We start from the raw sequence: 12,503 nt of genomic DNA, 5'->3' as shown, positions 1-12,503 counted from the left end.
TCCTAGCAACACACTTGTGTACTGTAGTTAGTGCGGTATAAATTAAAGTAAAAGTCGATTGTAACTATCATGTAAATGCGATTGGGAGGTCTAAATGCTGCTTGTGTGATTTTTATTTATATCTCAGAATTTTTGTTTACTTGCGAATTCTCTTTCATGCTCGGTTGAGCCACAGCGGTTCGTGCTGTACGATGTGCGCATGCTCCGTGCAGCCCAGTTAAAGAAGCGTCTGAGTGGACAGTCAGTGTGAGGAGAGGTTCGGGGTGGAACCTTACGGAGCCGTCCTCTTTGCTACATCAGTTGCCGTACCATAATGTCCAAACCGAAGTTTCAGACGGAGTGGGAGGAAATTGACGAGGAATATCAACAATTACAGGTGACAGAAAACACTGCAACGAGCACATTATCTTCATTAGACTGTTGGCTGTAGCTTGTCGTGGATGGCACTGACAGCCGATACTCCACTGGCTACGTTAGTTTTGGATAGCTGCTTCCTATTCGCCATTCATTCTCAGCTCAGTCGTAAACGCATCATTGAGCCAATAACTGCGCTGTTGGTAGCAATATCTAAGGGATGGAATATTTCAGTGGACGTTCATCATCTTTGACTTCACTGTAACATCCGTATGTTACAGCTGCTAAGGTTAGCAGCAGGTTGCTTGTCTTGCTGCTAGCGCGTTGTGCGGCTAATGAGCAGCTAACGTTCCATTTACTTAGCTAACCACACATTGCACTATTTTGTGATTAATTAATGTGTAATAATTGCTACTAAAAGTTACATAGAGGTCGAGAAGGCAACTCCACGTGTTTGTTACGCTCACTGCTTTGCCTGAGTGTATACTTTAGGAGTCACTGAATGCATCATCAGACATCACTGCCACGCTAGCTCACGTTCGCTAGCTGGCTAACTTGCAACAACAATAAAAGTAGTGATAAAATAGGTAATAGTAAAGAATACCGATCACTTTGAGGTATAATAAAGCATCGTGTGGGCTGTGGTGTCGTGGCACGACCAGCCTTCTCCTCATGCCGGTATCAGACAACTGAGACGTGGAGCTGTGATGCCATCAAAATATAAAATCTGGAGCTGCTCCGTAGGGAAAGAAGATGAAGGTGACTGTCAAACGTTCGGGGATTTTCTGAAATGAAGCTTACATGTTCTGTTGAATAATCAACCTTCTCATATTTAGCTGCTTCCTTCCAGAGCGTGTATTTTTATATCTGTGGCATTTCAGGTTCAATATTATTGATATGACATTGATTTGAGAAAACTGTCATGTGAGCTACATACATAGAAAACCACAGTGTGATTAGCGGTCTGTTTGCTTTTCTCCTCTGAAAGGTCACGATCTCTTACTGCTTTTCAGGATGTCCTGTATCTGAAAGCACCGATTGCACAAGCACACAACTATAGATCATATATTGAGTTCATTGCCTCCATCACATTTTCCCAGGGTCAAGCCACATTGAATTCAGTTTGGATGATGTACTTTGTGTACATTTAAACACATTATCAAGCAGACTTACAATGAAGAGAAAGGTACGGCAACTGACAGAACACCTTTGTTTGGGCCACTTCTCCTTTTATTGTGTTGAAATGGAACTTTAAACCTGGACTGACCTTTCTTGGTCTTGGATCCTCAACAGCCCCACATTACCTCATCCTGTATATTCTACATAACATGGTAATAAAGATGTAAGAGGTAATCTCATGGATTTGCAAATTGTATGTAGGGGGTATGGGAAATCCCTAACATGAAACCACAGGATTATCGCTGCTGACTGGGCATCCTCACCCCCAGACATCAGCGCTGATGGGGGGTGGAGGTGCTCTGGTCTGCCAGTGTAGATTGCATATAAACTGGAATATTTATTTCACCACATAATAGGGTGTCATGGGTTGCTTGTGTTCAAACAGAAAGGTCAAACAAGATTTCACAGGTTAAAGCATTTCCATCTCTTCCTCAATAGAGACTCTGTTCACCCAGAGCTCTTCAGTATTGTCCTCTGAGATTTGGCTGAGATTAGGATCCAGTTTCACTCTTTTAAATAAGTGCTTTCAGTGCATTCTTTATTGGTTGTAAACGCCCATCAGCTGTACTTCTTTTTCTTTTTTCATCATCATATTTGTGACTGTATTTATCTGAAAGGCAGGAGCCAGAAGACTTTTTTTTCCACGCTTACCCATTCTTCACATTCACTTTTTCTGTTTGTTTGATCACTAGGAAACTCACAAAATATACAGACAAAAACTCGAGGAGCTCACCAACCTTCAGACAACATGCAGCAGCGCCATCAGTAAACAGAGAAAATGTCTGAAAGACCTGCGGTACAGCCTGACCAAGTAAGTATTCTCCGATCAGGAGAGACCGCATGTTTATTTTACAGATCGTTTGCTTACACTGCAGTTAGTACACTGGTTCATCATAGTCTGCCTCATTGGCCAGTTTGACTCACTCATGGGTACATTTTGCAGTATCCCTGCAACCGAGCAGAGATAAAAGTTTTGTCAGAACTCAAGGAAATGGTACAGCCAAGTCAGCAAAGACAGGAAATCGTTAACCAGCTGCTCAAAATGAGTAATTCCTGGAAATGACAAGTTGTCGAGGTACATTTAATGGTTCAATGATTATCTCTATCAGTCTGAGACATGACAGAAAAGATGTTGTCTTAGTTCATGGCGAGCTTTAAGATATTTCTCCTCCTCTTCTTTACTTCTCCACTCATGGTTTTTGCTCTTTTCTTCACAGGTGTGCACAAACATGCAGCGAGAAGGAACTGGAACTAATAACGGACATCAAGACACAAATCAAAGATAAAGAAAATGTGTTCTTTGATATGGAAGCATATTTGCCAAAGAAAAACGGGTGGGCACCTTTTGTCCGTGTTGGCAGTTCACTCATCGTTACAGATAGTGAGCTTTAGATCTTAACGTGTTCTTTGTGTGTCTGTTTTCAGGCTATACCTGAATTTGGTCCTGGGCAACGTGAACGTAACACTTCTCAGCAACCAGGCAAAGTATGTCAAGTATTCAGCCCGGGGGACATCGTGAAATGACTCTTGACTTGTGTGTGTGTGTGTGTGTGTGTGTGTGTGTGTGTGTGTGTGTGTGTGTGTGTGTGTGTGTGTGTGTGTGTGTGTGTGTGTGTTGTCAGCTGCTCATCTTCTCGTCCTCCATTCTTTCCCATAGATTTGCCTACAAAGACGAGTATGAGAAGTTCAAGCTTTATATGACGATAATCCTGATGTTTGGAGCAATAACCTGCCTCTTCTTTCTCAACTGTCGGTGAGAGAACCCACCCCCCATCGTTATTGTTGATTCATTAAACCCTAAAAGGGCGGCTCACTCACTTGTTTTCTCTTTAGAGTCACTGATGAAATCTTCAACTTTTTGCTGGTGTGGTACTACTGCACACTGACCATAAGGGAAAGCATCCTCATGAGCAATGGCTCCAGGTGTGCACTCATTTTCCTTTGTATTTTGAAGACGTGCTTGCTGAATTACTGTGTTATACACTCAGCATCTCTTCCTGTGCTCGTCTTGTGCTCCTCAGGATCAAAGGTTGGTGGGTGTCTCACCATTACGTATCGACCTTCCTGTCAGGTGTGATGCTCACCTGGTGAGTTCTTCTCTCTGATTTCAAAGTGACACATTTCAGGCAAGACGGGCTGCAGTTTTAACCTTGTGTCTTTTCACAGGCCAGAGGGGCCCATGTATCAGATGTTCAGGAGCCAGTTCCTTGCTTTCTCCATATATCAGAGTAAGAATTTAATCTGTGTAGACTTGGAACAAAATATGTGTATTTATTATGTTGTTGTATATGCACAGCATATTGTGGGCTCTCGGAGTGTTAGACATAAAGGATAATGTTGTTTGGGTCATGAGCAGAAACGTTTTTGTTGATGCAAAGACAACATATTTAATGTTTGGCCCTATTAACTTCATTGATTTTTGCAAATATATGCTTATTCTGAATGTGGTGCCAGCAACATGTTTCAAACAAGTTGGGACAGGAGCAACAAAAGCTGCAACCATGGAAAGTTTGGTGTTTTTGCTTGGAAAACTGACTGAAATGATTACATTTTAATCAAAATAGTTACTGATTAATTTTCTGTTGATTAGCTGATAACTGATTAAAGGGCTTATCGTTTCAGTTCTACCATGTTGCTGTTTGTTAAATAAAAAAAAAAAGAGGAGATAAGAGAACAAATAACAGATGATGAAACAGCTCCAGGTGAGCGTGTTGGTAGGCAGACAGATCTTCTGCCGTTTCAGATGCTGTCGTTCTGTTGTACAACGTATGCTAGCAGACCAAAGTCATAGCAGGTCAGTGCCCAGGATTACCTGCAACACACTGTGATTACACACAGTGTAAACATGTGGAGCTGTTGAATTTTAGCATGAATTGTACTAGACTTGTATCAGTCAAAGATGTTAGGCTGCAGATGCTTCACCGCTCGCCTGCTAATAAAGCACTTCCTCTGTAAACATTTCTTCGCACCAGAATAGAGAGGCGAAGTCAGTTCACACATGGGTGTCAGAGTCATTGACTGGTATATCACACATGGAGGTGTGATGGGGCTGTGGTTGGGCTTTTGGGTGATAAGTCAAATGTTTAAACGGGCAAAAGGTCTTTTTTTTTAAAGCCTCGTCGAAGAAATTCAGCTTTATTTTATTTTGGTTTTGTTTTAGGACAGAATGACCCCTTTTCAGTGTGTAAAGCTTCACATCACACGCTGCTATTGACTTTTTTTCTGTCCATTAAATGGGTTGGGGGCTGCTGATAAGCTGATGCTAGTCATCAAAAGCTGTTTTCCTTTCCAGCCTTGAGATACCTCATGAATCTAATTGATCTGTTAATCGCTGACTGTGCTGTAATCTGCCATTTTTCCTTCTGTTTGTCCTCCAGGCTTTGTTCAGTTCCTCCAGTATTACTACCAGAGTGGCTGCTTATACAGGCTGCGAGCTTTGGGGGAGAGAAATCAGCTGGACCTCACAGTGGGTGCGTTGTAAGCTATTTTTGGTGGTAGTGATTTCAATCGTTTGAACTCTTGGGCCATCTGCAACACCATGTCTGGAAAAATAGGGTAAAGGTTAGAGATGGAGACAGTTGTAAACATCAGCATGCTACCACGCAGATGTCTGGGAGTAATTTCAGTGTGGCTTCGATGAATTTGCTTCCCGAACCATCTCTAATGTCGAATTGTTGTGCGGAGACGACAACTGTGTGGTATTCTGTGTCATGTTGTCCCAAGGTCACCGTTACAGTTTTGTGTCTCTGCAGAGGGATTTCAGTCCTGGATGTGGAGAGGCCTCACTTTTCTTTTGCCGTTCCTCTTTTTTGGCCATGTAAGTAAAAACGTACTTTTGTTTAATGCGTAAGTACAGCTTTAACGCTTGATTCCAAATACTTTAATGTCAGCAGGACGTTGGACAAGATCTTGCAAGCTCACGGGGCCATTTTACACCAGTGTTCATTGTTTGATCTCCATCAAAAGAGCACACAATTGCACAATATTTTTGGGCATTTTTCAGAGACTGCATGATCTGAGGAGAAAGATGTGGATCAAAGCGAAATGTGCTTGTGCAACAGAGTGTGCAGTGCCGTTGTGAAAGATAATGTGTCCTCTTCCCTCATAGTTTTGGCAGCTGTACAACTCAGTGACCCTGTTTCGCTTGGCAGGACATGAGGACTGTAAGGAGTGGCAGGTAAGGATCGCACTGGCTTTGGCTTAAGTGTCAAAAGACATGTCGAGACAGATTAGACAGAAGGAAAAAGTTTGATCCTTTTTTTTTTTTTTTTTTCTTCTGAGGTTAAGTCAAAAGAGGCGCAGGGAAAGTTCATCTGCATCGGACTCATGCAGCACATGTGCTTAACTCGTCACAAGTCACCTGTGATGAAGTCTTGTGTAGAGTCAGTGAAATAATTTTATCCCCACCTCCTTAATGTATCCTAATCCTTCAATATCTCTTTCAGGTATTTATGCTGGCGCTGACCTTCCTCGTCCTGTTCCTGGGAAACTTCCTCACCACATTAAAAGTCGTCCACCAAAAGATTCAGAAAAACCAGGAAAAGGTGCAAAAGACCAACTGAGACAGAAACTCAGCCAGACACCTCAGATTCTTACAGCGGCCAGTAATTTTGAAGCAACACGCACAATCGCTTGATAGACTGACCACGGTGTGATCAGGCCGGGAGACGGCGAAGCTGAAACCGCTGCTTCTCTCCGGCTGCAGCAGCAGCGTCCAGCCAAAGCACCTGGCCAACAGGCTTCTGCTTTTCAGTGACTCGTCGTCGATGTTGCCGCACAGTCGGTCACAACACAATGTGGCGTTCGCCTGATAGACCAACCGTTTGTCGCTTTATCCTGTACATAGAAAAACAGCGAGTGGAAAGAATGTGTTGTGTTTGGGTGTTTGTGTCAGTCAGCGCATGAATCTGTCAGAGAGCCTCTGTTCAAATCATATGCAACTAAAAGAGGGCAGGTAGCCTCGATCAACCGACCCAACTTATAGTTTTGCCTTTGAAGACCCAACGTCTGTCACGTACATGCTTCATACTTCTGTGAAGTAGAAAAGGTCAAAATGCTTGAACACAGTTGTTCAACGTGGCACTACGCTTCATCTTTTTATGTGTAGTTCTCAACTCCCTGCTGCGCTATTTCAATGCTAACCAGTATTTATTTTACTAGTTTTTGTCCAAAAAAAGGGTAAACCTGATATTTGACTGCCCAAAATCACCCTCAGTTTTCAGAAAGAGGAATCTGCTTCAGGTGTGTTTCATCTGTCTGGAGTCAGTGGCAGCTCTGTGTTTTTTTTTGTTGTTGTTGTGTGAGGGACTGCAAGGGAATACAACACGGTTTCTTCCTTCAGGCAGCGGTTACAAAAGCCATAACTGTTTTTCTATGATCTAACGCCTAAACTTTGTAATGTGGCTGAGTTACAAGAACATACGCAGGAAACTTGTGAACTCCTCCACACAGTCAACACCCACAGTTCTCATTAACAGTTAATGCTGACAGACTGTAATACATATGTAGGTTTATTATGTTTGACCAATGGTCTAAATTTAGTTTCAAGCTTTTTAAACTTCCAAATCAATTTAACACTTGATGTCCTCGTAGTTTCAATTGATCATTATTGGAAAAAAAACATGCTGTCAGTCCCATCTTATTATGTGATGTTGCTGAACTGTGTTACGATCAAATGCTGCTATTAGCGCTGGTACTGTAAGACGAAAGAGGGATGACTAGAAATGTGCTGGATTATTGTTTTTCTAATTCCAATCAACAAACTAAATAAAATATTTGTATGAATTCACTCACGGCCAAACCTGGAGCTTCTGCTCTAGTTCTCTGCGGTGTTGTCTGGTTCATGTTTCATGCTTGTTTGAAAGTGTTACACAAGGGTATTTTTGTTTGTTCAGCTAAGGTTCAGATGGGCTCAAACCAACAGCTGTAGTAGTGTCAGGTCCCTAATGCCTTATCCTCCCTCCGGCCTGTCGCCACAAAAAAAAAAAAAAATCAGTCTCCATTTATTTTGAAAATTAAGATGGTAGCATGACATTGGTCATTTCCCACAAAGCAATCACAGTGTGTATATGTATCCTTTTTTTTATTGATGGGAAAATTGAACAGACCAAAACGTTGCACTTGCCGCAAGAGCAGCCAGAATGATTAAACCCTCATTTTTATGATGTAGCTGATGTTAAATAATTTCTTCATCATTCATGAAAAGACTGTAACTGGTGCCTGAGTGTGATCAGTGACAAGAGTCGGTTGACAGTTTCTCAATCTGTGTACAGAGTTGTGAAAAAAAATATATTAATAATTAAACAGCTCATTAAAAACTGTCTCCATCTCTGTGTTTCTTGTGCAGTGAGACAGAATATATTTCAATCTTGTGCCTTTAATTCATTGTGTGGCAATTGTGGCCATAATGCCTAAATTGTGCAGCCACACATTCAGTTTTTCCAACACTAGTGGGCGCTGTTGGTAAAGCTAAGAGATCTTCCAGTTGATGCTGCTCCAAAACAAACTCTAGTTCAGTGTTTTTGCTTTCCTGGAAATGAACCCACACTTTGTTGGGTGTTCATTGAGGTTCTTTGTTCCTCATTACTGAAAGCTACAGTACAGTGATATGCTGCACCTCAACAACCATTTTGTCTGAGAATTTCTTACCTGTCAGCAGTTTTTAAACCAGATCAGGAGAAAAAAAGTGACAAGATACAAGAACTAACTGTACAATATATGTTTAGATAAAAAATATATATATACTTGTTCGGCAGCATACAAAGATTTCATACAGAAAAACAAACCAAAAAAATCTTACAGTAAAAAAAAAAGAAGGCATTTCAAGTTATTTTCCACTTTGGAAAATCTCCAAACTGCTGCAGCTTCTTCCTAAATTGTCTTTCCTGTTACATCATTAGGCCTTTTCTTGTGACAGTAAAGGATGATTCAGTGGGGCCCAAATTTTCTGAGCGATCAAGCTGCATCTTTGGTCTCTGTGTGAGTGAGCGGTTCCTTTTAAAAAACCTGAAGCCATCACCAGTGTTGCTGTCCTCAAGCCTCTGTCCTGTTTCTTCACAAAACAACACATTTTTTCCTCCTTTTAGAGTTCCTTTGCTTTCGATTGAAGGCCAAAGTTCTCTTGGTGGCCTCTCTGAAAATGTCTTCCACGTTCTCCTGATACTTTGCCGAACATTCAAGGTAGAGCTCTGCGTTCATCTGCTGCCGGGTCTCCTCACCCTACATCCCAAACCAACACAACACCAATAGACTGAAGAATTAGAATTAGACTCCCTGGCTGTGCTGTTCAGGTGATAGTCAAAGAAAAATGTACATTTGAACGACATTTGTTATTGCATTGAGTGCATGCACTTAAATGTCTGCACCTGTGTGCCTTACCTGTGTGTAAGTGATGGGAGCCTGGTTCATGGCCTTGAGCTTCCTCATGCACTCTTTGTCCTTCCTGAGGTCAGTCTTGCAGCCAATCAGGATGATAGGAGTGTCCTGACAGAAGTGCCTCACCTCTGGGAACCACTGGGTGAATTTAAGGAATTTAAGGATCTCGGTCATTGCATGTTTGGTCTTTTTAACATCAGATGTGTGTTTTTTAGCATCACTCGCTTTGACTATTTGTGCACAGGACTGAGAGAAAGTCCCAGCACAACACAGAGTCCCATCCACATGCATGGGGGGGTCAACGTCCACATGCAGGCTCAGTCGCATGAGTGAATCACAGCCAAAAGAATGCAGCTAACACCGGCAAAGCATCAATCATTTACTGCCCCAATCTGAATTCCAGTTAAATGTTGACACTCTTCTTTCATTGTACCTGTTGTGTAAGGTGGCATGTTGTTAATATAAATTATTACCTTTATCAGGACGTTCTCAAAGCTGGTGGGGTTGGTCACATCAAAGCAGACTAAAATCAGATTGGCTTCCTGGTATGAGAGCGGCCGTAGTCTGTCATAGTCGTCCTGTCCTAAAAGAATGAAGACATGCAAGACGTGTTGGCTGATAATGTCAAAGTATGCACACAACCAGAAATAACTGTGTAAAGCAACAGCAGGACTAGACAGAAACTGGTCTGCTTTGGATGCAACAACATGATATGATATATGGTACAAAGTTAAGGCAGATGCATAAAACCACATCCTGGCTTCAGCTTCCCTTTCCGCTGATGTAAGGCACCCTGCTGCAGCTCTACAGAAGATAAGCTGCCTGTACAGTCTGTGTGGAGTTTTCCTGAAAATGACTTTTCAAAATAGCTCACATTGGAGCATCAAGCCTCACAGATACACAGCAGTTTCTGAAATACATGCCATGTCATACCAGTATCTCAGTTTAGGTACCACTGACACAAAATGGTGCAGTTTTCAATGTCCTTATGTGAAAAATATAAACATTTTTCTTCAAAAAGCCTACATTTTCTACCTAAATAACATTCAGCAAACATCAACACAATTATCCGCCTGTGTCAGAAAAGAGACACTATTGTCAATACATCTGACAGTCTCTTGGACTAAATTTGAAAACTGATTCAATAACAGCTTGTTAGTTGTTACTAACATGCAAACAGCTGAAAGATTAGGTTTATGATGCTCTGACGTCAGCATCGACCTTTACCACTTCCTCTGTGTCTGTCAGTGTCAGAACATGCAGATACAGGCTGAACACACAGTGGGAGGAGGTCTGAACTTTACATATCTTAAAGGATAAAAAGACAATTAAGTCGCTACTAATGTAAGCTTGTTTGTCTATCATATTCCATCCAATGGTCACTGTGTGAGCTCAGCATGCTCCAAACACCTGTCTTTCCGCATAATGTGAAATGTATCCTGCTGATACCAGAAAATTAATCATAGATGTTTCAACATGGAGGGGATTTTTCAGAAAGAGTCTTACCAGCTGTGTCATACAGGTTGAGCTTTATCTCTTTTCCTCCGAGAGAGATAGTGGTGGCATATTTTTCAAACACTGATGGTGCGTATTTCTGTTTTTGACACACAAGACAAAGATTTTATGATACGACTTACACTGTATATTTACACACTCGCTGGCCACTTCATGGTCCAATCCAATGCCATCAATTCTACTTCTATGAAGCTTATAGTTTTTCAGTTTTTATTGACAGCGAAAGGTGATAATTCTACTTTATCGCTATTGTTGAGGTCATAGTGGGCATTGATGTTGTACTGGAGTGCATTATATTATATTTTGCCCCTCTTATGGATGTAAATGTGGCAGACAAAGATATTAGAAACACCTCTCAATATAATGTTCAACACCACTGCAACTACAACCTCAAAAATAAACATGTAGTTAACTCAATACCTTTCTCAAAACTGAACATTATGATCTTTGTAAAGACAGAATTAATGCAGTGCTGCTGTATTGGATCACATAAGATTGTACAAGCCTACTTTATGAAGTGGCTGGCGAGTGTACATTCTTTCATATTTCTGCCCTTTCATAAGTTATGAAAAGGGCTGAGATATGTTGGCATTTCAACATTAGTCTTTAAGGGTTCTGGACAGAAAAACATATCTGTAATGAAAGATGTTCTTACCTCTGGAAAATCACCTTTGGCGTAAACCATCAGAAGTGATGTTTTCCCGCAGCCTCCATCTCCCACTATGACAATTTTAAGTTCTTCCCCTTTTTTTGTGGTGCCATTACCAGTCCCAGCATGATTTTGTGTCATTTCGCCTCCAAATAATCAAACAGGTGCCAGACAGGATGGGGCTGATGATACTCCCTCCAGATTTAAGCTGAATTCATGGCAAAGCCTGATGGATCTATATTTGGAAAGGCTGAGATGATTTACAGGCAGCGTCGAGAGAGAGGAACAGAGCAGCCGCATGTTGTACCAGGTAGCATTTCTGTTCACCACTTCCTGTTCCTGTCACATTGAATCTGTTTCCAATTGACCCCCTACACGTCTCTCCTGTCCTATTAGCAGCCGGCTCACTGAAAGCATCTCTGGGTACGAACAGTGCCGCAGCTGAGTTGCACATGTGCAGCAGTTGCGTCCGGCTGCTCCCACTTCCTCTATTGCATGTTGCCCATTGCAGTTTCAGGGTGGGTACTCGATCTGAAGCACTGCCTCCTTTGACAGCACTGTGCGTGTGAGAGAACACTGAAAATGTTCACCGTGAATGCTGAAGTTATCACAACAGGATTCCTGGATTCTTATCAGTGAAGTCACGAACGTGTGACCTGGAGACGGTCCGATTGCAGTAAATAGGCTGAATGTGAATCTAACCTTGTACCTTCACTTGACCTTTTTACTTTGGTGAACTTGCTCTCTCACAAACTTACACTGGTAAAAGGTCAACCCTGTTTCCTTCAATGAAAACCAAATTATAACACGTAATAAACTCTTCCCAGATTCTTTGCATTGCATTTTATTTTGGGTTGGGTTCTGGGTTAAATTAACCCTCAGCAGTCAGTCTGTATGCTGAATCCGATCATGCAACACATGCATTTGATAGAAATAGTGGCCCGTTGTTTATTCCTGCATTTTCCCTTTTAATGTGAGCATTTTGAATCCATATTTTCACAAGCAAGATGTCAGTCATACATCCATGTGCAGTCTGTATGGCTGAACATGGCAGTGACATCACAGATTGGGCGTCAGGACAAACTATTCTGTCTTGTCCCAGGGTACGGCCATCTTATTCAGCAACAAACTAACTAAATCAGGAAAATAAAGCGATTGGTTTGGAGATAACATCTGGAGGTACAGCATGTTACCTTACTTTAAGGTGAAAACGTGCTGGTTTTATATGGGAGGCTGTGTGTGTGAGGCACACGGGCTGCTTTAGGGCATGAGGAACAGCTTCGTAGTGTTTAAATTAGAGTTAGAGAGACAGATGTATCAAAAGGCATTGGGCATGTACTGTAGTCTTAGAAATTCACGCCAGTTTCATGTCAAATGAACAGGATATGCATGCAATGCAATATTTTAACATTAGGTTTGGGAATATGTTTCA

At 41.7% G+C, this 12,503-nt stretch overlaps 2 protein-coding genes across 2 annotated transcripts; one reads left to right on the top strand and one right to left on the bottom strand.

Annotated features, from left to right (window-relative positions):
- Positions 1–213: 213 nt before the first annotated feature.
- tmem120b (transmembrane protein 120B) lies at positions 214–7,648 on the top strand. Its single transcript, XM_070989380.1, has 12 exons — positions 214–376; positions 2,226–2,344; positions 2,751–2,867; positions 2,959–3,018; positions 3,191–3,286; positions 3,367–3,456; positions 3,555–3,620; positions 3,700–3,761; positions 4,911–5,003; positions 5,286–5,350; positions 5,642–5,710; positions 5,979–7,648. The coding sequence occupies exons 1-12, from the start codon at positions 314–316 to the stop codon at positions 6,093–6,095; spliced, it is 1,017 nt and encodes a 338-aa protein (XP_070845481.1). The 5' UTR covers positions 214–313; the 3' UTR covers positions 6,096–7,648.
- Positions 7,600–11,489, bottom strand: rhof (ras homolog family member F). The gene is made up of 5 exons (XM_070989381.1): positions 11,078–11,489; positions 10,414–10,501; positions 9,381–9,490; positions 8,911–9,045; positions 7,600–8,751 (listed from the first exon to the last, which is right to left on the bottom strand). The coding sequence occupies exons 1-5, from the start codon at positions 11,210–11,212 to the stop codon at positions 8,587–8,589; spliced, it is 633 nt and encodes a 210-aa protein (XP_070845482.1). The 5' UTR covers positions 11,213–11,489; the 3' UTR covers positions 7,600–8,586.
- Between the last annotated feature and the right edge of the window lie 1,014 nt (positions 11,490–12,503).

Source organism: Chaetodon trifascialis, chromosome 20 (assembly GCF_039877785.1).
Source record: "Chaetodon trifascialis isolate fChaTrf1 chromosome 20, fChaTrf1.hap1, whole genome shotgun sequence".
In the NCBI taxonomy this organism is placed as follows: domain Eukaryota; kingdom Metazoa; phylum Chordata; class Actinopteri; order Chaetodontiformes; family Chaetodontidae; genus Chaetodon; species Chaetodon trifascialis.
This window is presented reverse-complemented; position numbering and strand designations above follow the sequence as displayed.

Excerpts from the sequence above, each read along its gene's own strand:
- tmem120b (XM_070989380.1), top strand. The coding sequence starts at position 314 with ATGTCCAAACCGAAGTTTCAGACGGAGTGGGAGGAAATTGACGAGGAA. Across the intron at positions 3,287-3,366 it reads CTCTTCTTTCTCAACTGTCG|AGTCACTGATGAAATCTTCA; the intron begins GTGAGAGAACCC and ends TTTTCTCTTTAG. Across the intron at positions 3,457-3,554 it reads CTCATGAGCAATGGCTCCAG|GATCAAAGGTTGGTGGGTGT; the intron begins GTGTGCACTCAT and ends TGTGCTCCTCAG.
- rhof (XM_070989381.1), bottom strand. The coding sequence starts at position 11,212 with ATGACACAAAATCATGCTGGGACTGGTAATGGCACCACAAAAAAAGGG. Across the intron at positions 10,502-11,077 it reads CCAAAGGTGATTTTCCAGAG|AAATACGCACCATCAGTGTT; the intron begins GTAAGAACATCT and ends TGTCAAAAACAG. Across the intron at positions 9,491-10,413 it reads CAACCTGTATGACACAGCTG|GACAGGACGACTATGACAGA; the intron begins GTAAGACTCTTT and ends TCATTCTTTTAG.